General features: G+C 40.2%; 2 protein-coding genes across 6 annotated transcripts; both read right to left on the bottom strand.

Annotated features, from left to right (window-relative positions):
• Positions 1-4253: 4253 nt before the first annotated feature.
• On the bottom strand, positions 4254-9790 carry LOC133709833 (putative disease resistance protein RGA3). Its single transcript, XM_062135750.1, has 7 exons — positions 7596-9790; positions 7396-7497; positions 7161-7276; positions 6522-6640; positions 5532-5691; positions 5305-5363; positions 4254-4780 (listed from the first exon to the last, which is right to left on the bottom strand). The coding sequence occupies exon 1, from the start codon at positions 9681-9683 to the stop codon at positions 8088-8090; it is 1596 nt and encodes a 531-aa protein (XP_061991734.1). The 5' UTR covers positions 9684-9790; the 3' UTR covers positions 4254-4780; positions 5305-5363; positions 5532-5691; positions 6522-6640; positions 7161-7276; positions 7396-7497; positions 7596-8087.
• Positions 9791-10946: 1156 nt separating this feature from the next.
• LOC133709828 (putative disease resistance protein RGA3) lies at positions 10947-26151 on the bottom strand. Of its 5 annotated transcripts, none has more exons than XM_062135730.1 (7): positions 24876-26151; positions 21863-24776; positions 21632-21773; positions 21385-21521; positions 20881-20997; positions 19851-20226; positions 10947-12737 (listed from the first exon to the last, which is right to left on the bottom strand). In XM_062135730.1, the coding sequence occupies exons 1-3, from the start codon at positions 26034-26036 to the stop codon at positions 21766-21768; spliced, it is 4083 nt and encodes a 1360-aa protein (XP_061991714.1). In that variant the 5' UTR covers positions 26037-26151; the 3' UTR covers positions 10947-12737; positions 19851-20226; positions 20881-20997; positions 21385-21521; positions 21632-21765. The 5 variants fall into 5 exon arrangements, with proteins under 5 accessions (XP_061991714.1, XP_061991710.1, XP_061991712.1 ...); XM_062135726.1 differs by having other exon boundaries at positions 21433-21521; XM_062135728.1 differs by having other exon boundaries at positions 19851-19935; positions 21433-21521.
• Between the last annotated feature and the right edge of the window lie 997 nt (positions 26152-27148).

The following is a 27148-nucleotide window of genomic DNA, read 5'->3' as shown; positions in this document are numbered from 1 at the left end:
GCCATGGATATTTGCTACGGCATTTTTCAAGTAGCAAAATTCTTGCGATGGCAAGGTTTGCCGTCGCTATTAAGCTTGCGACGGCGCAATTGCCGTAGCAGATACCAATGGCGACGCCCTCAACGACATCGGCGCAATTACCGTCGCCTAGCCGTCGCCATTGGTCTTTTGCGATGGCAATTTCACTTTCCGCGACGGCACAACGCCGTGGCAATTTGAATTCTTTTTTGTAGTGGACCCCACCGTCGCCCGAATCAACAACGGCAGCTTCGGGTCCTGGCCCGACTCCGTCCTCCAGGCCCAGCGCCACTGGCAGCTCAAGTACCTCTCCCAGCCCGATCACTTCTACTTCAACCACCTCCAAACCGACATTCTCCACTCCCGCACCCTCATCAAGGACCTCATCAACGCCGACCATGTCGACGAGGTCTCCATCGTCGACAACGCCACCACCGCCGTCGCCATTGTCCTTCAGCAGGCTGCCTGGGGCTTCTCCGCCATCGTCCTCAGTTGGTTGTTCCGGCGGTTTTGGACTTTGTCAATAGGTTTGAAGGCGGAATTGAGGGGATCAGGAAGAGAAATCATGAGACTGTTGTTGAGATGGGGCAGATGTTGGCGGAGCGATGATCAGAGTGGAGGTCGGAGAGGTTGATGGTGGGGATTGATTCGGCATCGGGTTGGGTCGTGGGTTGGAATTGGTGTGATATTATGGGTGGGTGGATAAAGATCGGGGGATGGAGGAGAGACTTGAGTCGACGAGGCCTTTGACTCCGAGCTTGGAGTCGTCGAATTGTCAATGTGGATGAACTCGAGGTCAGAGACGAATTTGGAGAGAGAGAGAGAGAGAGAGAGAGAGAGAGAGAGAGAGAAGCAGGAAAAATAAAAATAAACAAGAGAGAAAAATAAATAAAAAATATAAAAAAAGAAAGTGAGGGGTATAATGGTCATTTTGGGACCTGTTGTGTGAGAATTAGAGAGAATAAGGACTAAATTGTTTAATTTAAAAGGTGAGGGATTGAACTGTTTTTCAGTGAAAAGTACAGGGAGTAACAAGTATTTAATCCTAGAAAAAATCTTACCCTTTTTGGCTAACCAATTCTTGTAGCCTGTGCAGTCCTTTTTCATGTGTCCTACTCTTTTGCAAAAGTAGCACTTGAACCTAAATGGCTTATTTTCCTTAGCCACTGCAGCTGTTGAACTCTTACTTATGACTTTGGTGGGCTTCAACTTGTTCTGGGGCTTTTTCTTTTTAGGCTTCTCTATGAGGTTTATGGTTGTAGCAGGTTCTTTTTCTTCCTTGATCCTAGCTTCCTCATCCACACAGATGGATATAAGTTCATCTAGAGTCCAGTTTCCCTTTTGAGAATTGTAACTGGTTCTAAGATGACTAAAACTATTAGGTAGGGAATGCAGTGCATAATGCACTACCTGTTCATCCCTAACTCCAATCATGAGCTCCCTGAGTCTGCCATTTATATTGATCATCTTCATGATATGCTCTCTAACTCCCCCTGAACCCATGTACTTCAAATCATGAAACTCCTTGGTTAGCCTAGCTGCTTTTGCTTTTTCACTTTCTTTAAACTTAGCAACTATGAGTTCCAAAAAATCTGATGCTAGCTCAGGCTATTCTATGCTTCCCCTGACAGTCTTAGACATAGATGTACGAATGAGGTTCTTAGCCATCCTATTGGATCTATGCCACTTGTTATAAAGATCAGTTTCTTTCTTGGTGCTCTTTTCATTCAACTCTGCAGGCTTATCTTCAGTAAAGCAAAAATCTATATTTTCATGCATTCCCATGTAGTTCTCTACTGAGTCTAGCCAAGCTCTATAGTTGGTTCCAGTTAGCATCAAGACACTGTTCAAGTTCATGTAAGAGTTACCTAAGGAGCAAAACAAAATTCATGTGAGTTCTCAATTTGTAAAGAAAATAACTTTAAGTTTTCTGTGTTTTATTAAGCTTTAAGCATCCAAAATAAGAACATACAGAAAACCTAAACAATCCATACTTGCATTCATGTCAGTCCATACATAAAACAATATTAAGCATCACTTTTGAGCAGAAGCATAATATTCCGAAATTCTTTATCAATATGCCATGCTTAATCAAAATATGTTATCCAAAGAAATTTATCCACATCTTTAGACAGAAGAAAAAATTTCCAAGTATCCAAATATATTTTCATTAAGCATGCATACTGCTGTCTTGCATTCTAAGACCATACTTGACCACTTCTTTGGAAGATAAACTAAAGCATAGTCTTAAAACACAAGACACAATTTCAGTTTTGTTATACCATATGTTTTCTGCCAACATCAATGAAGGATGCTTTATGCACCATGTTCACTTATGCCAACAGAAAACCACAAAACTCATGAGCTTTTAACTTTATATTCTACCCAGATTATTGTCTTTATAAGAAAATTAAGCTCTTACATCTTTCAATTTCTACAATGTGTAAAGTTTTTTTGGGAGATTCTTATTCTTCATACGTTGTTACTCGATCACAGATACAATACCATATAAGCAATCAATTCATCATGCATATTCAAACACAACCAAAGTTGTTTCGATTCCAAGAAACAACAGAACAATCAAGAAATTGTAAATTTCACCCGGTCACCATCTACTCTAGCCTAACGCATGCCGGGAATGCAACTAGGGTTCTTGAGCACAATCAAAAACTTAACAATTATGCTATGAATCGAAAACAATTTTACAGAAAAATCTGATTTTGCTTTTTCCCCAATTTGCTGCTAAAATCTCAGCAGAAGCATGAATTTGATATCCAGATGCAGCAATTGACTCTATTGGCTTCTTGATTCACAGCAGTTGGGGTTTTGAATCCCTTCTCGAGACGAAAACATCTCGCGCGTTTCCGAATCCAGTCCCAGACCTTCATCTTGATCAAATCTAACCGTTGTATCACCTGTTCTTCATGTTTTGGTCAGGTTTGGGCTTGGATAGTCCGCGTGCTGTGACTGGGCCTAGAGTCGTTAACAGGCTGAAAGCCCGTTAACTCGTAAAGCAAAGAAATTTTTTTGTTGTTTTGTTTATTTGTTTTGCAAAACCCTAAAACGTTTTTCATGTCAAGCAAAACTAAATTCATATTTGTGAGCCTATGCTCTGATACCAATTGTAAAAACATAACTTCATGGTCACAATCATATGCATACAAGCTCGACAACAATCACACAAGAATCAAGACTTACCTTCAGCAATTACTGGCATGGATTCCATCTTTACAGCTGCACAACAATGATCACTTGAAGATGGCCTTCTGTTACTTACCAACTTGCTTCTCAATGGACAAAACAATATGCAAAAACGTGGTAGTAACAGGGACCAAGTTCATCTATTTATATAGGATAGTTAACCTTAGATTCCTTCCATTAAGGTAATTCTTAAGGGACAAGTCTCCTAATTAGAATCCTAATGTATCACAATCTTGTAGCCTTTCTTGTAGACTAAGCAATGGATTACTATCCTTAATGAATTGATACACTGCTTCATTAAGTTACTAGTATTGATTTACAGCTTGTATCCATGTTAAACTAGGATTGATATTAAGCTAATCATCATATACATTATGATAACATGTGACAAGTCCATACTTGATTCTAACAATTCCATTCTCTATCCATTTAACCAGGTTTACTAGTCGCTCCAAGTCCAAAATTGCAGCTTCTTATGTATCAGAGCTCACTGAATCTAAAACCCTGCATCAGTTTTTTCATCCTCCTTAAGGATCTAAAGTAATAATCTCTGTCTAACCTGATAGTTGTTCCACCCCTTTCATTCAATGCATCTTTACCATGTTACGTAAAATTGTTCAAATGATATCTTGGAGCATTGGTCTTCAGAGAAACTAAGATTGCATCCGAGTGCGAGGCTCTAGAGCATTTCGGATATCAATATTAAGAACAGATTACTAGATACAATGCACGAAATTCAAAATGGTCAAGGCATGGAAACTTGATGATAAACAGAACCACATTCAGAATGATTTCACTTGATCAGTTCTGATTTATTTCACTTGCGCTTAAATATGGTAAACAGCAAAAATTGTTAAAAGAAGAGGAAAATGGTGAAATCTAAAAGAACCCACAATCAACAAAGAGCCAAAGATTTAACGTGGTTCACCCAATTTGGGCTACGTCCAAGGCAATAATCCACTACTGTCAAAATAAAATGTTTTTGCTGAGCAATCTCGCGCGCACTCTCAACCATTCTCAACAGAGAACCCCAATTAAAGCTCACAAACACTTGATCTCTCATTTTTCAACCAAGAGAATAACACTCAAAGAACGTATATAAGAATTTTTACCACCACAATCATGAATCCACAACTGATGCCATTTTTACCTAGACACAGATAAATGCTCAAATCTCAGAAATATGGCTTGATACTTGGAAGTATAGGAAGTGCAGAGAAGCTCACAATAAGCTCCACAACCATATACATGTAACTCATAACCAGTACCAGATTGTCCAGGTCCTTCAGGGTTTGTTTGTTGCTCCATTCGTTAAGCTTCCATGGAAACACCAACAGAGCGCAAAAATGTGAAATCTCACTGGAGGTTGTTCATAAAGCTCACAGATACTAGAAGCCTTGTTTCCTAGAAACCATGCATGCTTGACCAAATGGCTTATCCAAGATGCAGATGGAGTTTGTTCTATAGGGCAAAGTTACCAGCCTTCACCAGATCCAAACAAACAGCAGCCACCTGAGACCACGAATTTGGGTGCTCCAATTCCTTGATCCTAGAACAAAATCTGAGTAAGAGAGGAGAGGAGTCAGAATGGACAATTAAAAAAAAAACATGTAATTAACCAAACCTACTAGAAGAAACTGATCAAAAATATTATCCAAATGAACATAGAAGAAAGCATTAGATCAACATAAAAAAAATAGTTTGTAAAGGAAAACTTATCCAGATCCTGGGTTTTACCTTAGTAAATGAATTGTATCATTATGTAAAGGTGAATTTATATTGTAACACAAAGTGCTACTTGGGAGCAGATGATTGCAGAGACCGGCAATACAAAGAATAGGTTTCTTTGAAACAATACACAATAGTTGAAACTGAGAAAAGATAACTGATGTAACATTCTATTTTGACAAGTTTCAGTATGCAAGGTGCTTGATACTTGAAAGTATATGAAACACTTGACTGCTAATAAAGAGAAGAAAAAGAAAGACTCATCAAAAGAGGGGAACCAATAGGAATAAAACAGACCATGAGACAGCATAACCTTCAATGAAACGAATACATGCATGAGATGGAGAACGGAAGTACCTGAACTTAGTTCACACCAGGTCCGGTTAAGTTGTTCTTCCATTTGAGCAGGACAGAGCCTGGTGAGAAATTACAAATTATGCCAAAATAACTATAAAGCCAGCCCTCGGGAAAAACTATAGTAAGTAAATAGCCTATAGAGCAGAGTACAATGCATTTGAGAACTGGTGAATCAAATTACGACGAACACCAGGAGGGAAGAAAAGGTAGGGGTTTAAGAAGCTTACCATGATTTTAGGAACTGGTTGCACTTAGAACATGAATGGAAGCAATCATGCACAACTGAAATTTTGAAACACTCAACGCACATGTTTCCCCTGGAACTTGAACCCCATGAATATCCAACTGTGCTAGTTTAAGGAGGTGTCTCATAGCTTCAATGCAGACCTGATTTCAAAAAAATGATTCGTCAGTGCTGAGGAAAAGAAAGAGAGAAGGATAAACTTGTTTGCTTCTTTTTATTAATGCTTCAAACAGCTTTTCCACAGCAAGGCAATCACACACTTGCTACACTGAATAGTCGTGAAGGTAAGAATTTTGGATAGTTTACAGTTGTTGAGTTGAAAGGGATCTCAAAAGTTTACAGTGGATTTAAACAAAAATCCAAGCATCTAGGATATGAATGTTAACTTTGGCATCTATCCAGATTATTGTAATACAAGTAATCTCACAATTGGGACCCCTTGGCATAACTTCATATAGATGGTGAATACCAAGAATTTCAAGATGCAGTAATTTGGTGAGGTCCCTGCTAGATTGAGTGGCAAGTAGTTTTTCACACCATTGCTGGAGGGATCACTATTGTCTGACAACTGCAAATGAATGAAGGTCTGAACTGTTCTGGCAAATACTTTACTTACAATAAATGCCATTGAACATCTCTCCCTCAACCCAAAATAAGAACAATAATGTTCATCCTTATCAATGTCTTTTTTGTTTACACTAGAGGATGAACTTCACCATCACAAAAACTAGTACTTATAAAGGAAAAGATTAATAGGACACAAAACATGAGGATAACTGATAATTTAAATAACTAGATGAGAGCGATAGAGGGAACAAGAACCCCTATCACAAAAACTGGTACTTACAAAGGATAAGAAATAATGGGACTCAAGAAATGAAGATAACCGATAAGTTAAATAACTAGATGAAAGTGATACAAGGAACAAGAACATACACAAAGTACTCATTTGAGAAAGATACTTACAATCTACCTTTGTAATATTAGAAGTCAGCCACTCATGTCAGCTGTCCTCATCTTTTGTTTGCATACCTTCCACTTTAGGTGGATACTTCTCAATTTCTCACTCTCATAGCTGATGCTGATTAACACCTGAGACAAAGAAAGTATAACAGGTTACAATGACTATACAACTTATGAATATAAACCGAAGCAAAGTAATTAAGCAATCATCCTAGTGGGGTGGCATCAATAAATTCCAAGTTCATTAAACATCAGAAGAAAACAATGTTGTGGAAACTTCTTTATCAAGTCACTGCACCACTGATTTCAGATAACTCTGTCAGCAGCTAAAAGAAATCCAATCCTTGTAAATTTGTAAAGGAGAGTTACTTAATATTAAATCATCAGGGAATGAAAATACAAATGGGAATCGAGGAATTGACTATTAATCAAACAGGGTATAGATATATTTTTATTTCATTGCAAGTCTTCCATAAAGAATGGAACATGGCATCCAAACCAGCACAGCATTTCATGGAAAAGATGTCAAATTCTAAGTTTATAACAGAGTAAAATGATTTCTAATAGTATGTCTATACTCCATGAGAGAGTAAATATGATATAACTAGATTGAAATGATTAAAGTATATTTTTCCAGTATCATGGTCACCTTATCTTCAATGAAACACAGCAGACAAGCCTTACATGGGAGAGGTGATTGAACTACTGGGACTGGATCATCACCTATTCAGCATCATTTGATGTTCCCGTCAAGTATGATAGAGCCTGCTACGATATAATTTATGCCAAGAGGAAAAAGTACGATTGGTTAATGCATTACTGGTTAAACTCCAGTGAAAAAAGAAATGTGAGGAGAAGAAAAGATGGTGCTTTGAAAAGCTTACCCTGCTTTAGGGATAAATTTCTGGCAATTGGGAATTGATTAACCTTGTAATGTGAACAGACATTCTAGTTCAGTATGGCAGGCATTCCGTAGCTTCATAACACTGAGTTAAGAAAGATGAAAAATGAGACATAATAATAAATAAATTTGTAGGAAAAAAGAAAAGAAAATGAAAATAGATTGATTTGGTTAAAAAATTACAGTAAACGGCTGGGATGTGAGAAATCTTGGGCCATTCTGGGCCAGTCTCCTTGGTGCATCTTTCCTTGAGCAGGGGACATGAAGAAATGTCGAGGTGCTTCAATTTGGTGAGGCTTTTCATAGCATTTTGTGTAGGTAGATACTTGAGATTCTCACAATAATTGATGCACAGAGACTCAAGAGATGTAAGATTTCCCAACCACTCAGGAAGAGCTTCTAGTCCGATCAAATTTTGTGAATCATGTGGTGGTGGAAGCTCCTCCCACAACGGACCAATATGCAATTCCTGAAGAGAGGTGCAGAATTGGAGCCCACTCGGTAGGCTTAATAATCTCTGACAATTACGAATCGTCAACTTACGGAGAGATGTGATGCCCTGTGTGATTGGAATTGATGTTAGATTATAACAATGCACTAGCTCCAATTCCTGAAGAGAGGCGCAGTAGTTGAGCCCACTTCCTAGGCTTGACAATCCCTTACAATATACGAGATTCAATTTCTGGAGAGACGTGGAAAACGACTCGGAGCATTTCTCAATTTAGGACAGTTACTGAGATGCAACTCATCGAGGCAAGGAAATACCACGACTTCTCCTTCAGCTGATATCCTCGGTGCTTCCGTCCATTCAATGAGATCTTTGCACCCCCAGATGGATAGTGTTTTCAGAGCTGGAAATAAAGTTGTGCTAGTATCACTATAACCATAAAACTCAGCTCCCACACGTGTCAGCTTATACATATTAATTTCAAGAGATCTTAAATTAGGTAGATGGCCGAGTGTTGGGATTCCTTCACAATTGTTACAGCCAGCTAATCGAATCTTCTTCAAATTTTGGAGATCCGTTATCCATGACGGAAGTCTAGCACCCATGAAATTCACAATCTTCAAGCTTTGCAAATTAAGATGAGGTTTCAAGCCATCTAGTACATCCGTCTCATTGTCATTAGGTGGCCTACGGTCTGTCCAGTCACATGTTAACTTGCTCAAGTGACTCTTCTCCGCTAAGCAAGCATTCTTTGCTTCTTCTCCATCCCTTACATGTTCTATCTTCCAAATATATAAGTGGCCTCTCAAATGCTTCAACCCACCCAACTCCTCGATTGCAGGACCAGTCCCCTTGCCCACATTAAAACAGGGTAATTTGGTCCCCTTACCCACATTAAACAGAGGTAATGTTTGGATTTTAGTTAATCGCCCCACAATTCCAGCCTCAAATTTCATTGTGCTGCCATCTTTATAAAGATGCCTCAAGTTGATCAAATTTTGAATCTCCTTTGGACATTTTTTAAGATACCACGGTAATCTCAGTGTTTGGAGGTTATAGAGCTTGCCAATAGACTTTGGCAGTGCTTTGATTTTTGTATGGGAAAGATCTAGATACCTCAAGTGCTTCAACTTGCTAAGTGAATTTAGCGATTCCTGGTTCTCTGCCTCCCTCAAGTGCTTCAACTTGCCAAGTGAATTTGGTGACTCCTCGTACTCTGCATGACAGAAACTTAAGACCCGTAAAGCTCTCAACCTTGGTAAAATGATATTAAGGACCTTGACACTTGAAAAGAGTGAACGTAGTCTGGAAATACTTGTTTCTGGAATCCTTTTTAGTTCCGAAGTCGGAATCCGTGCAACATGTCGAATCTCATGACCATCCATCTCATGATTGAGGTCTGGTGTCAAGCTCTCACACTTGGATACTTCTATTGCAAGATCATGCACAAGATCGTGCATCTTGGATTCGGTGATAACGCCATCCTCATCCTTTTCAGCATCCTGAAACAAGGAGCTCTCCAGTAGAGCAACAAAATACCTGCTGCCTATATCCTCCATTTCAATCCCCTGGCTTTGGAGATCATGAGAAGGACGGAGAAAACCTTGAGCCATCCACAGTTGGATCAGGTTATCTCTTTCAATTGAGGAACCTCTTTTGAGCATCGAGCAATATGCAAAACATTGTTTCAATGGTGATTCCAAATTGTCAAAACTCAACCTCAGAACTGACATGATCCTGCTATCGTTTTTGTTTGATGATACTTGCCATATTTTACTTTCCAGAATTGACAACCATTCGTCGCTACTGTTCTTAGAACGCATCAAGCTTCCCAAAACCTGCAGTTATTTAAGATCCAAATTTTAGCATAGCTTCATCTATATATACCAAATAGTTCATCGACACATTGAATAATCAATAAGGTGATCGAAAATACCGTACCTTTGCTGCCAATGGACACTTTTTGGCAATTTTCCCCCCGATTTCCTCTAGTTCTGAAGGTATCAGAGCATTAGGATCCGCAAATGCTCTATCCTTCAATATGGACCAACATTCATCATCCGATAGAATCCCTAGATCGCACCTAGGAAGTGTTTCCATTATGGATGCAACCTTGGCACTACGGGTGGTGACGATCACAGAGCTTCCCTTGGCAGAATTTAGTTGCGACAAACAACCCATCAACTTACTCCAATTATCACCTTCCTCATTCCAAACGTCATCAAGTACAAGAAAATACCTTTTGTCTTTCAACTTCTGCTGGAGGCTTTCCATCAATGCTTGCTGATTTGAAGAGTCTATTCCCGTCACGCCACATGATTGCACCATTCCATGTAAAATTGAGTTGACATCAAAAATATTAGATACATACACCCAAAACGTTGTATCAAAGTACTTTTTCATTTCACCTTCTTTCAGTTTGTTGGTAACTGAGCGAGCCAAAGTTGTTTTACCTAGGCCTCCCAATCCTACGATAGCCATCACCGAAGGAATATTTTCTTGATTGTGGGAGGTGGTCAAGGTTGCAATTATATCTAACACAACCTGATCCCTTCCAACAATTTTTGCATCTTTCCTGGTGAATTCAATTATCTCTGGGAATGCCGTTGTTTCCCTGTCCCGCCTACGTTGACTTGCTGCTGCACCTCCATTTGATCTGCCGTGTCCCACAATGGCTGCTTGCTTGTAGAGATCATCCAAGGAAGTGTTGATGTTGTAAATCTTGCGTGCCATCTTGAGACGAGATACAACATGATTGTTGCAGAAGAAGCCGAGTATCTTCTTATCCAGGCTTGTCTCCTTTATAACGATCCGATGAACTTCATATTCTATTTCATCAAGAATATCGTCTGCATTATAAGCTACGCTTATAAGCTTCTTCATCCAATTGGCCCTTGCCCGCAGTTCCGAATGTTCAGGTTCATGAGAAGCATCTTGGATTATATCTCCAATCAGGGTTGAGGTTTCTTTGAGCTTATGTATCTCTTTGCGGAACCCCAAGACGATATCGAGTCTCAATTGATCAGTAGCGAGTGCAGTCACCTTACTCACTACTTCGCCGGCAGCGGATTCAAGGATAAACATATTTCCGGGGTTTTCAAAATCACTCTCAATCTCAAGGGTCGATCAGGCAGGCGTAGTGAGTTCCAAGTGTTTTTCTTGTAAAAGCTATAGCTGGACTGTTGAGAATAGATGCTGCGTATGGTTGGCTTGGGATCACTTTGCCTTCACTCCATGTCAGCTATAGCTTTATGAAAGAACAGTACACTATTCTATTGGGGATAGCTTTATAAAAAATTTGAGTTATCACTACTCACTACCTATGTAGAATTCTTCACGTCTGTCTGTATAGAACATATTAGACTTGCAGCACAGGCAAAGAACCAAGTGAACCCACCCTTACAAGACTTGGGTAGCTTAGATACCTATTTCCAATTGTATTCCCAAGTTAACAACTGCTCTTCTTCATTAAGCAATGATTAACTTTTTGGCTAGGTAAGAAAGGGACCAAGTAGCAGTTATTCTTGACTTGGAGAATCAAATATGCTAGAGATGCAGAACACCAAGTTGTAAACTAACTTGACTCCAAGAAAAAGAATAAAGCCCCCATTTTTTTCTCAGATTTTGAAGAGTTCCAATGTCCATATTCCTCAAACTTGGGGCAATTTTGGTGATTGCATAAACCAAATTTAGAGGTTACGTGTGCTTGATCGTTAAATAATTTAGCTGTAAGTAATTGGAGTGTCCTATATTACCCTGAAGTTTTGAAATTTTGAAGTCTAGAACCATTAAATTAGCTCTGAATACACCAAAAAAGAATTATCTCAAATAATCTAACTGATAGCCTATGTAAGAGGGAAAAGGATACATCCGAGGCAGAAGTAGGGAAAAGATGACGGAATGCTTCGATCGAGGTGTCATATACTTGGTGTGGTCAAACAGTGACCCCATTACATGTATGTTCCAGATTATGCATCTCCTTTGAATCGGTTCAAGCAGGCCAAATCAGTCAATTCTAGAGATAAGTCAGTTGCACCAATACTGCAGCTGGAACTTCCACTACATATCTTTATCAAAAACTAGAGATGTCTCAAGTTGATTAATCTTTGCACTTCCATTGGGAACTTCTTTAGATTTTTGGTACTGTATGTACATTCTCAATATCTGCGGGTTATAGAACTTGCCAAAAGACTTGGGGAGAGCTGTGATTTTTGTCTTGAAAATTCGATCCATCAACTTGCCAATAGAAATCAACAACTCATCAATATCAGCCCCATATAACTGTAAGCCACACAAACCTTGAAAATGCTATCTTCTGGGACATTGTCATTCGACAATAGTGCAAAATCTCCCAACACTTGTTTCTCGCTTGATTTCAAGTGTTGAAGTAGGAATCCCTGAAACATGTTGAAGCTCAGTTGTATACCGCCTCAAGCTCTCACATTTAGACACAGTATTCTAATACACTATCAAAATAACCACTGCATGTATCCGCCATCTCTTGATTAGTTTTGTCAAGCAATCTTTCTGCCAATTAATCCAGAGTTGGATCCAGTTAGCCTTGTCTATTAACTTTTACAAACACTGAGCAATATGAAAAACATGGCGATTTCAAATTTTCAAAACTCATCTTCAAAACTGACATTTTGCTTTCCTATGCTCCTGGCAATTCTGAGATCTCACTTTTTTTTCTTTTTCTGACCATTCACTTGCAGTATTCTAGAAACCATGCATGCTTGACTAAATGGCTTATCCAAGATGCAGATGGAGTTTGTTCTCAATATAGCGCAAAGTTACCAGACTTCGCAAGAACCAAACCAAACAGCAGCCACCTGAGATCATTTTGGATGCTCCAATTCCTTGATCTTTGAGACAATCTGAGTAATAAAGGAGAGGAGTCAGAGCGGACATTAGGTAAAAAAATAATAATTGTTGAAGGAATATCGATTTAGTGTGCCTTATCAAACTAGGAGTAGCAATAGGGGAGAATGTTCTAGATTTCCCAATCCTACACGGATTGGTATTCCTTGTAACATTAGAACTAGTACTTTGTAATCCCTATATATAGGGCTCCTATTCTCAATAATAATACACACTTCTCTCATCAATCTCTCTCAATACCAATATACTTAAACACGTTATCAGCACGACTCTAGCCACAAAAACCGAAACCAACTATTCTGCCTACCTGCGTGCCTACTTCCCCAGCAGCCCCTAGCCCGAGCTAGCCAAGCCTTCGCTGCAGCCTGCTCCTTGCGCGCCCAGCGCTACACGCCCCTGCGCTCCGTGCTGCCCGCCTACGCGCCCGTGCGTCTGCAGCCCCGCGTCGCTGCACTGCTGCTCCTACAGCTCTGCCGCACATCTGCTTTCCCTGCAGCATCTACTGCCCCTGCAGCACCAACGCACACCGACTGCACCTTTCCCCTTTCCTGTGCACGTCCGTCTGTTTGCAGGCTCCGAAACATCTAGTTCGGAACCTCGGATCAAAATCTTTTCTTCATCAAAGTTGTTCATCTCTGTCTCTTCCATCTGACCTCCGAATTTCAGCCTTATCGGAGTTATTTTGAGACCAGTACAACAATCAAAGTGAAAACTGTTCAGAAGAGAATTTGCTCCGAATTTCAACAAGCTTGACCTTATAAACATTCGCTGCACGCCTCTACTTGGATTGCTTCGCTCCATCACGCCTACATCGACACGCACGTGATCCAAATACATGTAAGTATTCAAAAGAGTAAGTTTTGAAGTTCCTATAATTCGGAATTTATATTTCTTCTTCTTTTCTCGGGGACTTGAAAACCTCCCTTCTTCTACATCCCACCTTTCTTATAACGTGGGTTCGATCATTGAAAAGCAGAATCGTGGGGATTCACGCAATTAACGAACTAAGAGCGTTCGTAAGATTTCGGACTAAGAGCGTCTGTAAGCATCGATTTACGACCATACAAACATCATTGTTTCGGTCTAATCCAATCATTCTTGGAAATCGATTTCTTGGTAGCATAGCTCGGAAATCTTATTAGTTTTTGTGGAAGCATTGACTCCGAAACTAACTTGTCCCTGTTTCATCTTTCAGGATGTCAAACATGAACAAACTCGATTTTGTTTCATTGGATTATGCAGGCAAAAGGTACTTAATTTGGGTCACTGATGTCGAGATCCACCTTATTGCCCGTGATTTATTGCATACAATCCAAGAGCTTTGTCCTATAGAAACAGCTCCAGACCCTCAAACTGAGAAAGATAATTCCAAGGCACTTGCCTTCATGAAACGTCACATGGATAGTGACCTACAGTTTGAGTTCATAAATGAGGATAGCGCCATAAAGCTTTGGCATGCGCTTCGCGAACGATATGGCAATGTTCGTGACTCCATACTTCCGAATACAGAAGCAGAATGGAAAGATCTTCGCTTCTCTAAATTTGACACTGTCATGCAATTTTATTCGGAAGCTCTCAACATCAGAGCAATGATGCATCTTTGTGGAAAAACAATCACAGAAGACCAGTTGATTGAGAAAACCCTCAATACCTTCCCCGTCTATGCTATGAGGTCCTCTGACTTACTCCGGACTCATGTAAATGCAAGACGGATCACAAGTTTTCAACAGCTTATTGAAGCTATGGCCACTACTGAAAGACGTGGCAATGAACTTGTGCAAAGAAGATTTGATAGGCTTCAAGATAGCTATCAAGAGCATCGTCCTATGGCTAGAGAAAGTCGCCACCGACGTCATGATCCATACGATCGAAATGCTCAAGAAGGTAATCGCTCAAGGCGAAAATCCCACGACCGTAGGAGGCGTGATTTTGAGGGACATAGGGTTGGAAACCATGGAGCCAACGTTGGCCATGGGCACCACTTTCCAACGCCACCAGTCCTAGGGACTATGCATATTGCGCCAATGCGCCTCAATCAAGGGAGAATCCCTCTTTATGGTGTCTATTTCTGATATGGAACGTCTGATCAATGAACCTGAATTTGCAATGTACCTACGAAGGTAGTCGCATCAGGGTGATCAAGACATCGAGTTCACAAAGACTTTAACTCTGGCGATGAAGACAAAATGCCGCAGATTTTTATAGTCTTTATTATTTCCAAGAATCATGTAATGGCAATTATGCCTTAAATCAATACAATGACTTATTGTATTAACTCTTTCCCTCTAGGCGTACTCAAGAGTAATTGTGATGTCTAGGCAAGGTTTGATATGAGAGAACGGTTTTAAAAGTGAGCAACGCTCCACCAAAATCTCGCCTTACCTTACCTGGTCACAACTAAATTGAAATTACCGAACGGATTGAGTGACTACGATTTGTCTACGGTTTGATTTTTATATTGGATTAGATTTTGGTCAAGAAACTTTGATGTAATCATTGGCTATTATTAATAAAGTATCGATTTATTTTTCATGTCATGGACATATTTTTTCGAACTTTATTACTTCAAAGATATAAGAGCCAATGGTTTTCATGTGGAAACATATTGTGAGAATGGACAAGAGTTCCTTTGCATCAGCTCTAATGACTACGGACATAAACGAGTCTTAGAGAAACTTATGTGTCGCTCTAGTGGGTTGTATGCAACCACTATTCGAGTCATTGAATCCAACCATGTCATGAGAGATGATTTATGGGATTCCGACACATATAGGCTTTGGCACGACCGTTTGGGACACCCAGGTCGTGACATGATGATCCGTATATTAAAGACTTCACACGGACATCCCTTTTTCAGAACGAAAAGAAGTAAAACTCGGTTTTTGGACACCGAATGAGCCCCTGCGCCTCACGGCGCCGTTCACCCCCAAATCCGGCCATCCTTGGCCGGCGCCACCTTCCCCCTGCGGCCTCAAGGTGGCATTGACGCCACCAAGGCTCCTTTGTCTCGAACTTTTACTTCTAAAGTCACTTGTGATTTTGTGGCTCAACCAAAATCCTCATTGGTTGCTTCTAAAGCCCATCATTCGTTCTGCAAAGCCTGCTCTTTAGCAAAGTTAGGATCGAGACCATCCTATGCAAAGGACACCAAAGAAAATATACCATTCTTGCAAAGAATCCAAGGTGATATTTGTGGACCTATTCAACCATCATGCGGACCATTTCGATATTTTATGGTATTGGTTGATGCATCGACACGCTGGTCACATGTCATGCTATTGTCCACAAAGAACGCTGCATTTGCTAAATTCCTAGCACAAATAATTAAGTTACGGGCTCACCACCCTGATCATCATATTAAGTCTATAAGGTTAGACAATGCTGGGGAGTTTACATTAAAAACTTTTGATGAATATTGCATGTCCATTGGGATTGATGTTGAACATCCAGTTCCTCATGTTCACACCCAAAATGGTCTCGCAGTAGCCGCCATTAAACGACTACAAATGGTTGCTCGAGCATTGGTGATGCGCACCAATCTCCCTATTTCTATTTGGGGCTATGCAATATTGCATGCAACTGTGCTTATTCGTCTGAGGCCCACTGCCACTCAACCCTTCTCTGCGTCCCAGATGGTTACTGGGTATGAGCCTGATGTCTCACACTTACGCATATTTGGGTGTGCAGTTTATGTGCCTATTGCGCCTCCACAGCGCCCCAAAATGGGTCCTCAACGAAGATTAGGCATTTATGTTGGATATGATTCTCCAACGATTATCCGCTACATAGAACCCTTGACAGGCGATCTCTTTACCGCTAGATTCGCGGATTGTCACTTCGATGAGACAGTCTTCCCGTCGTTAGGGGGAGATAAGAACATCAATGTTCAACAGGAACGACAGGAATTGTCGTGTTCTGTCCCCACTCTGTCTCATCTTGATCCCCGAACCGCACAGTCTGAAATTGAAGTGCGGAGAATTCTCGATCTTCAGAACGTAGCAGAATCGATGCCTGATGCGTTTTCTGATATCGCTAAAGTGACGAGATCACATATACCTGCTGCAAACGTGCCTACAAGGATTGAAGTCCCTAAAAGTAGAGGACATGACGCCATCTCAAGAATGCATGAGCATGGCGCCAACGTCCCATCTCTCAATGATGGTGACGTTATGGCTAGGCCCACGGCTCCTGCCAGGAAGCGCGGGAGGCCCATAGGTTCGATGGATTCTCGCCCAAGAAAGAAAGCGAGTTTGGCACAAAATAATCCATTAATCATCGATGTGAATAATCCATCTCATGAGAATATTCCGGATTATGGTTATGTCCAAGAGACATCATTGGGGGACGCTCCAATGCCAGAACCAACTCCAGAGAATAGAGAGATCTCCATAAATTACACTAGTGTCCATGAGATGATGGATAGAAATTCTATGGCGATTGATGATGCATTTGCATATCATATTGCAAAAGGAATTAAAGAATATGATGATATCGAACCTCGCTCTGTTGAAGAATGTCAACGAAGAGCAGATTGGCCTAAATGGAAAGATGCGATCCAGGTTGAATTGGATTCACTAACAAAGAGACAGGTATTTGGGCTTGTAACTCAGACACCCCCAAGTGTAAAGCCTGTTGGCCATAAATGGGTCTTTGTTAGAAAGCGTAATGAGAAAAATGAGGTGGTAAGATATAAAGCCCGCCTTGTGGCGCAAGGTTTCTCACAACGCCCTGGAATCGACTACGAGGAGACATATTCTCCCGTAATGGACGTTATAACTTTCCGCTACCTTGTCAGTTTGGTAGTTTCCGAAAAACTTGACATGCAGCTTATGGATGTGGTTACAGCATATCTCTATGGGGATCTAGATTCATAGATATATATGAAGGTTCCATATGGACTTCAATTACCCAAATCAAGTGGCTCTAAACCACGGAGCGCGTTTTCAATAAGATTAAAACGCTCACTATATGGATTAAAACAATCCGGACGGATGTGGTATAACCGTCTAAGTGACTACTTGATTGGGAAGATATATATTAACAATGAAATATGCTCATGCGTGTTCATTAAAAGAACAAGTTCCGGATTTGCAATCGTAGCAGTTTATGTCAATGACATGAACCTAATTGGAACTCTAGATGAGTTGAAGGAAACTGCTAAATACTTGAAATCCGAATTTGAGATGAAAGATCTTGGGAAAACACGGTTTTGTCTCGGTTTAGAACTCGAGCACCGTAGTGATGGGATTTTGATCCATCAGTCTGCATATACTCAGAAGGTCCTAAGGCGCTTTAGTGAAGATAAAGCGAAGCCTGCGAGTACTCCCATGATCGGCCGTAGTCTTGAGCCCGGAAAAGATCCGTTTCGTCCAAGGGATGAGGACGAAGAACCATTAGAGGCCGAAGTGCCTTATTTGAGTGCAATAGGCGCATTATTGTACTTAGCTCAATGCACAAGACCAGATATCTCATTCGCAGTGAACTTGTTAGCTCGACATAGCTCTGCGCCAACACGCCGCCATTAGATTGGTGTAAAGACCATTTTTCGATACCTAAGAGGTACGATTGATATGGGCCTATTTTATCCCTACAGAGAGAAGAGGAATGACGGAAGAATGGGATCGGACCCCATTAGGCATGGAGCCACCGTCCACCATGACAAAGTGGCCGGCCATATTGCCGCCAACGCCGCCACCAACACCAAGGGTGGCCGGCCTCACTCTACTCCCTTCCATCAAAACGACAATGATGGGATTTGCTGATGCAGGGTACCTCTCTGACCCTCACAAAGGTCGCTCCCAAACTGGTTATGTCTTTACCATGGGAAGCACTGCGATATCTTGGAGGTCTACGAAACAGACCCTTGTTGCTACTTCCTCGAATCATGCAGAGATTATTGCTCTACATGAAGCCGTTTGTGAATGTATATGGCTAAGGTCTGTGATTCGACATATTCAAGGAAGTTGTGGTTTGAAGTCTACCACAGATGAACCTACATGCATTTATGAGGATAATGCAGCTTGTATTGAACAAATGAAGTTAGGTTTCATCAAAGGCGACAACACCAAGCATATATCACCTAAGTTCTTTTATAATCAGCAACAACAATCACTTCTAAAGATTGAAGTGAATCAAATCCGATCAGAGGATAATGTAGCGGACTTATTCACTAAGTCGTTACCTAAATCCACCTTCGAGAAACATGTGAAGAGCATCGGATTGAGAAAGTTATCCGAACTCCCACGATTGTAGCAATCAGGGGGAGATATCGACATCAGGGGGAGTTATGATGTCTACATGTTCGATCTCAAAGAGTGAAGGACGTGTTGTGCTCTTTTTGTCCTTCGACCAGGGTTATTTTTATCCCACAGGGTTTTTGTTATCTGGCAAGGTTTTTAACGAGGCGACGGATGAAGCGTCACCACCAAGTTTGAAGCGGCACAAGGGGGAGTGTTGAAGGAATATCGATTTAGTGTACCTTATCAAACTAGGAGTAGCAATAGGAGAGAAGGTTCTAGATTTCTCAATCCTACACGGATTGGTATTCCTTGTAACATTAGAACTAGTACTTTGTAATCCCTATATATAGGGCTCCTATTCTCAATAATAATACACACTTCTCTCATCAATCTCTCTCAATACCAATATACTTAAACAATAATAATAATCATGTGATTCCCCAAAACGACTAGAACAATGATCAAAAAAATTTATGCAAACGAACATAGAAGAAAGCAGTAAGTCGACCTAAAAGAAATAGCTTGCACAAGAAAAACTTAATCAAGGTTTTACCTTAGATAAATGAATGGTATCAAAAGGTGAATCAATATTGTACCACAAAGTGCTACTTGGAAGCAGATGATTGCAAAGATTGGCAATACAGAGAATAGTTGAAACTAACAAAAGGTAACTGATGGTACATTCTATTTTGCTAAGTTTAATATACAAGATGCTTGGTACTTGAAAGTTTATGAAACACTTGACTACTAAAAAGGAGAAGAAAAAGAAAAACCTGTTAAAAGAGGGAAAATAAAAGGAATAAAACAGAACATGAGACAGCATAACATTCAAAGAAACAAATACATGCATAAGATGGAGAACTGAAGTACCTGAACTTAGTTCGCACCAGGTCTGGCTAAGCTGTTCTTCCATTTGATCAGGATAGAGAGGTCTTGTGAGATATTACAAATGATGCTAAAACAAACGGGAAAAATTGTAGCAAGTAAATAGCATACAGAGCAGAGTACAATGCATTTGAAAACTTGTGAATCAAATTAAAGAGGAACACCAGGAGGGAAGAAGAGGTAAAGATTTGAAAAGCTTAACATGATTTTAGGAACTGGTTGCATTTAGAACATGAACGGAAGTAATCATGCACAACTGAAATTTCAAACACTCAATGCACATGTTTCCCCTGAAACTTCAACCCCAGGAAGGTGTTACAACTGTGCTACTTTAGGGAGGTGTTAATGCTTCAATGTAGACCTGATTTCGAAAAGATGATTTGCCAGTGCTGAGGAAAAGAAAGAGAGAAGGATGAACAAGTTTAATTCTTTTGAATAATGCTTCAAACAGCTTTTCCATAACAAAGCAGTCACACACTTGCTACACTGAATAGTCATGAAGGAAGAATTGTGGATAGTTTACAGTGGATTTTAAACAAAGATCTGAGCATCTAGGATACAAATCTTTACTTTGGCATCTATACAGATTATTGGAATACAAGTAATCTCACAATTGGGACCCCTAGGCAATATATGGTGAAAACCAAGAATTTCAAGATGCAGCAATTTGGTGAGGTCGCTGCTAGATTCAGCGTTAAGTAGTTTTTCACATCATTGTTGGAGGATTCACAATTGTCTAACAACTGAAAATGATTTAGGGTCTGAAGTGCTCTGGCAGATACTTTACCTGCAATAATTGCCATTGAACATCTCTCTCTCAACCCAAAATAAGAAAAATAATGTTCATCCTTATCAATGCCTTGTTTGGTTATACTAGAGCATGAACTTCCCCATCACAAAAACTAGTACTTATAAAAGAAAAGAAATAATAGGGCACAAGACATGAGGATAACCGATAAGTTTAACTAGATGGAACTGATAGAGGGAACAAGAACTAACACAAATTACACTCTACCTTTGGAAAATAAGAAGTCAGCCACTCATGTCGGTTGTCCTCAGTGCATCTTTTGTTTGCATAGCTGCCACTTGAGGTGGATACTTCTCATTCTCATAGCTGCTGCTGAATTAACACCTGATACAAAGAAAGTATAAAAGGTTACAATGACATACAACTTATGAATATAAATTGAAAAAAAAAAAAGTAATTAAGAAATCATCTTAGCAGGGTTGTATAGATAAATGCCAAGTTTATTAAGTGTCATAAACGAATGAAGAAAACAATGTTGGGGAAACTTCTTTATCAAGTCACTGCACCACTGGTTTAAGATAACTCTGGATGCAGCTAAAACAAATCCAATCCTTGTAAAATTGTAGAAAGAAAAGTTACTTAAATTTAAATCAGTAAGGAATGATAATGCAAATGGCAATCGAGGAATTGACTATAAATCAAACAGGGTATTGTTATATTTTTATTTCACTGCAAGTCTTCCTTAAAGATTGAAGTATATTTCTCCACTACCATGCATGGTCACTTTATCTTCAATGAAACACAGCAAATAACTCATACATGGGACTATGGGAGAGGTGATTGAACTATTGTGACTGGATCTTCAACCACTCAGCTTCATCTGATCTTCCCATTAAGTATGATAGAACCTGCTAAGATATAATTTATGCCATAGGTAATGCAATGGAAATCTGGTTAAAAATCTAGTGAAAGAAGAAATTTGAGAAGAGAAGAAAAGATGGTGGTTTGAAAAGCTTACCCTGCTTTAGGGATAAATCTCTGGCAAATAGGAATTGATTAACCTTGTAACTTGAATGAAATCAATCGATAATACATTTTCCTCTTGAAATATGACCAGGCATTCTAGTTTAGTATGGCAGGCATTCCGTAGCTTCACCAAACTGAGTTAAGAAAGATGAAAAATGAGACATAATAAGAAAGAAATTTGAAGGAAACAAGAAAATATAAAGAATTTGGTCAAAAAAATTACAGTCAAGTTCTGGGATGTGAGAAATCTTGAGCCATTCTGGGCCAGTCTCCTTGGTGCAACTTTCCTTGAGCAGGGGACATCCCTCAATGTAGAGCTTCTTCAATTTGGTGAGGCCTTTCATAGCATTTAGTGTAGGTAGATACTTGAGATTCTTGCAAAGCCAGATATGTAGAGTCTCAAGAGATGTAAGATTTCCCAACCATTCAGGAAGAGCCTCTAGTCCTATAAACTTTCCTATCCAGAGAGTTTTTAAAAAAGTAAAGTGCTGAATTTGTTGGGGCAGAGACTTGAGCTTAGGCCACCCCACCAACTCTAAGCTTTCAAGTTGTGAATTATGTGATGGTGGTGGAAGCTGAAAATCAGGGAAGGCGTCCAGCTCCTCCCAGAACAAACCAATTTGCAGCATCTTCAAACGAGTGAGGCGGTGAAATCCTATGGGCACATATTTGAATTTCCCACAATGACATATCAACAACTGACGGAGATTAGGTGGAATAGATTCTAGATTACAACAATCCTCCTGTATAGACAAATACTCAACAACACCCGTAGAGACTTCCGCCGGTTCATTCGTTGAGTCCGGGTGGTCGCACACATATGATACTGAAATGGATACTAGACTAGAGCAACCAGTTATACGCAGATGCTGAAGAGAGGTGCAGAATTGGATCCCACTCGGTAGGCTTAATAATCTCTGACAACGAATAATCCTCAACCTCCGGAGAGATGTGATGCCCTGTGAGATTGGAATTGATGTTAGATTGTGACAACCTTTAATCTCCAATTCCTGAAGAGAGGTGCAGTAGTTGAGCCCACTTCCTAGGCTTGACAATCCCGCACATCCTTGAATCCTCAATATCCGGAGAGACGGCGTGCCCTGTGTGATTGGAATTATCTTCAGATTTGGGCAATAATATATATGCAACGCCTGAAGAGAGGTGCAGTAATCGAGCCCAACCTCTAGGCTTGATAATCCCGTACACCTCCAGATGTACAATTCACGGAGAGATGCAATGCCCTGTGCGATCCGAATTGACTCTAGGCTGTGACAACGAGTTATTTTCAACTCCTCAAGACAAGGGAGCGTGTCAGATACATCGAGAGCAATACAAGTCAACTCATCACAATTAACTATCTGCAAATATGTGAGACTCTTGTTATTGTTCAGGATCCCTTCTGGTAGACAAGTTAGTCCCTTTACATGATCTATATAGAGATTGGTGAGAGTGGTAAGCTGAGTGCTTATATTTTCTATTGGCATGTTGTTGTCCATTTCGTCTATCCACAACCTCTTGAGACGTGGAAAACGACTCGGAGCATTTCTCAATTTGGGACAGTACCTGAGTTCCAACTCTTCGAGGCAAGGAAATACCACTACTTCTCCTGATATCCTCGGTGCTTCCATCCATTCAATGAGCTCTTGGCACCCAAGGATGTATAATGCTTTCAGTGCTGGAAACAAAGTTGTACTAGTACCATAAAACTCAGCTCCCACACATTTAAGCTTTTTCATCCTCTTAATTTCAAGAGATCTTAGATTAGGTAGATGCCCGAGTGTTGGGACTCCTTCACGACTGCAACAATTGAGTAGTCGAATCTGCTTCAAATTTTGGAGACTCGTTATCCATGACGGAAATCTCACACCCATAAAATTTTCAATCTTCAAGCTTTGCAAGTTACCATGAGGTTCCAAGCCACCTAGTACATAAGTCTGATTTTCATTAGGTAGTAATGAACTAGCATCATCTAGTACATCCGTCTGATTTTCATTAGGGGGCACGTGACTACCTAATGAACCATCATCTAGTACATCCGCCAAGCCATCGTCTGTCCACTTAAATGTTAGCTCACGTAAGTGATTCTTCTGCACTAACCTAGCATTCTTTGCTTCTTCTCCATCCCTTACATGTTGTAGCCCATCAATAATTAAGTGGCCTCTCAATTGGTTCAACCCACCCAACTCCTTAATTGCAGGACCTCTCTCCTTACCCACATTAAAGGAAGGCAGTGTTCGGAGATTAGTTAATCGCCCCAAAATCTCAGCCTCAAATTTCATCCCCTCACCAAAATAAAAATGCCTCAAGTTGATCAAATTTTGAATCTCCTTTGGACACTTTTCGAGATCCCAAGGTAACCTCAATGTTTGGAGGTTATAGAGCTTGCCAATAGACTTTGGTAGTGCTTCAATTTCTGTATCGGAAATATCTAGATACCTCAAGTGCTTCAGCTTACCAAGTGAATCTGGCAATTCCTGATTCTCTGCTTTTTGGTCTAACAACTTCTGATTCTCAGTCTCACAAAAACTTAAGACACGTAAAGCTTTAAACTTTAAGAAAATAGTATTAGAGACCTGGACATTTGAAAAGAGTGAGCGCAGTTTTGAAATTCTTGTTTCTGGCAACCTTTCTAGTATTGGAGTAGGAATCCATGCAACATGTCGAATCTCATGAGCATCCATCTCATGATTGAAGTCTGGTGTAAAGCTCTCACACTCGGATACTTCTATTGCAACATCATGCACAAGATCATGCATCTTGCATCGGGTGATAACACCATCCTCATCCTTTGTAGCATCTTGAAACAAAGAGTTCTCCAGTAGCGTATCAAAATACTTATTGCCTATATCCTCTGTTTCAATCCCTTGCTTGCTTTGGTGATCATGAGAATGATGGAGAAAACCTTGAGCCATCCATAGTTGGATCAAGTTATCTCTTTCAATTGAGGAACCTTTCTCGAGCATGGAGCAATATGCAAAACATTGTTTCAATGGTGATTTCAAATTGTCAAAACTCAACCTCAGAACCGGCATGGTCCTGTTATCCCCTCTGTTTGATGATACCTGCCATATTTTACTTTCCAGAATTGACGACCATTCGTTGCTACTATTCTTAGAACGCATCAAGCTTCCCAAAACCTACAGTTGTATGATTTTCAAATTTTAGCACAACTTAATCTATCCCTATCAAATAGTTCAACAACACATTAAATAATTAATAAGGTGAAGGTACCGTACCTTTGCTGCCAATGGAAGACCAGCGCACTTTTTGGCAATGTTCCGTCCGAGTCCCTCTAGTTCTGAAGCTATTGGAGCATTAGGATCTGCAAACGCTCTATCCTTCAATATGGACCAACATTCATCATCCGATAAAGTCTCTAGATCACACCTACGAAGTGTTTCCATGATTGATGCAACCTTGGCGCTACGGGTGGTGACAATCACAGAGCTTCCTTTGGCAGCACATAGTTGCAACAGACAACGCTTCAAATCATCCCAATCATTAGCATCCTCATTCCAAACGTCATCAAGTACAAGAAAATACCTTTTCTCTTTCAACTTCAGCTGGAGCCTTCCAATCAATGCTTCCCGACTTGAAAGATTTGCTACAGTCGCGTCATCATATGATTCCAGCATTCGACGTAAAATTGAATTGACATCAAAAGAATTAGATACATACACCCAGAATGTTATATCAAAGTACTTTTCCATTTCACCTTTCAGTTGCTTGGTAACTGAGCGAGCTAAAGTTGTTTTACCTAGGCCTCCCAATCCCACAATGGCCATCACCGAAAGAATATTTTCTTGATTGTTGGAGTTGGTCAAGGTTGCAATTATATTTGACACCACCTCATCCCTTCCAACAATGATTGCATCTTTCAAGGTGAATTCATTTTTCTCAAAGAATGAGGTTGTTTCCCTGTCCTGCATACCTTGACTGGCTGCTGCACCTCCATTTGATCTGACGAGTCCCACACCGGGTGCTTGCTTGTTGAGATCATCCAAGGATGTGTTGATGTTGTAAATCTTGAGTGCCATCTGAAGACGAAATACAACAGGATTGTTGGAGAAGAAGCCAAGTATCTTCTTATCCAGCCTTGTCTCCTTTATAACGATCCGATGAACTTCATATTGAAGTCCATCCAAGATATCTTCTGCATTATAAGTTACACTTATAAGCCTCTTCATCCACTCAGCCCTTGCCCGCAGTTCCCGATCTCCAGGTTCGTGCGCAGCATCATGTATGATATATCCCATCTGAGTTGAGGATTCTTTGAGCTTATTCAGTTCCTTGCGGAACCCCCAGACGATATCAAGTCTCAACTGATCAGTAGCAAGTGAAGCCACCTTACTCACCACTCCTCCGGCAGCCGAAGTAAGGAGAGAGAGTACAAACATCTTTTCCGGGGTAAGAGTCTCCCTCTCAATCTCAATGGTGAATACTAATCACACAGGCCGAGAGCGATCAAGTAGTCTGTTGTTCTATCCTTTTTTCTAAGTCAACAGAAGATTCATAGAAAAGGTCCAAAGGCCAGAGAGGTAATGGAGGGTCCAGCCGTCCAGCAGAGGCACAAAATAATTGAAATTCAATTATTGGTTCCAACACTTGATTTTATTTATTTAATTTTTTTTTTAATCTTTACTTCTGCTTTCTTATTTCTAACACCATATACTCATTAGGTATGTAATGGTTTCAGTTTTGCATAAACCAAATCTAGTGGTTACTTGGGCTTGATGGTTAAATAAATTAGGAGCAGGTAATCTAACTGATAGCATATATATGAGTTACCCTGTTACATGTATTTTTCAGGATTATGTATCTCCTTTTAATTGCACCAAATCTAGTGGTTAGTTGGGCTTGATGGTTCAAGCAAGCCAAATCAGTCAATTCTAGAGATGGTGCAACTCAATACTGCAGCCGAAACTACCACTATATTTCCTTATCAAAACTGAAGATGTTTCAATTTGATTAATCTTAGCACTGAACTTTAAATTTTTAGTACCGTACGTACACTCTCAATGTCTGCAGGTTATAGAGCTTGCCAAAAGACATTGGGAGAGCTGTGATTTTTGTCTTGAAAATTTGACCTATCAACTTGACAATAGAAATTGACAACTGCTCTGTATCAGCCCTATATAAATGTAACCCATGCAAAGCTCTAAACCTTGGAATGTGTTATCTGCAGGGACATTGTCATTCAACAATAGTAAGCAAAATCTCCCAACAGTTGTTTCTCGCATGATTTCAAGTGTTGAAGTAGGAATCCCTGAAACATGTCGAAGCTGATGCGTATGCCACCTCGAGCTCTCACGTTCAGACAGTCTACGGAAGGGATTCTAATACACTATCAAAAAACACCTGCCTGTATCTTCCATCTCTTGATTACTTTTGTTAAGCAATCCTTCTGCCATCCAGAGTTGGACTCTAACTATGAATAATATGTTGAAATTTAATATCCAAGTTGTTTCAATATGTTATGGTTGTTGCTTTATTGTCTAAAGGTTCAAGT

The sequence above is a fragment of the Rosa rugosa genome, chromosome 5 (genome assembly GCF_958449725.1).
Source record: "Rosa rugosa chromosome 5, drRosRugo1.1, whole genome shotgun sequence".
In the NCBI taxonomy this organism is placed as follows: Eukaryota; Viridiplantae; Streptophyta; class Magnoliopsida; order Rosales; family Rosaceae; genus Rosa; species Rosa rugosa.
The sequence above is the reverse complement of the archived record's forward strand: the minus strand, read 5'-3'. Positions and strand labels throughout refer to the sequence as shown.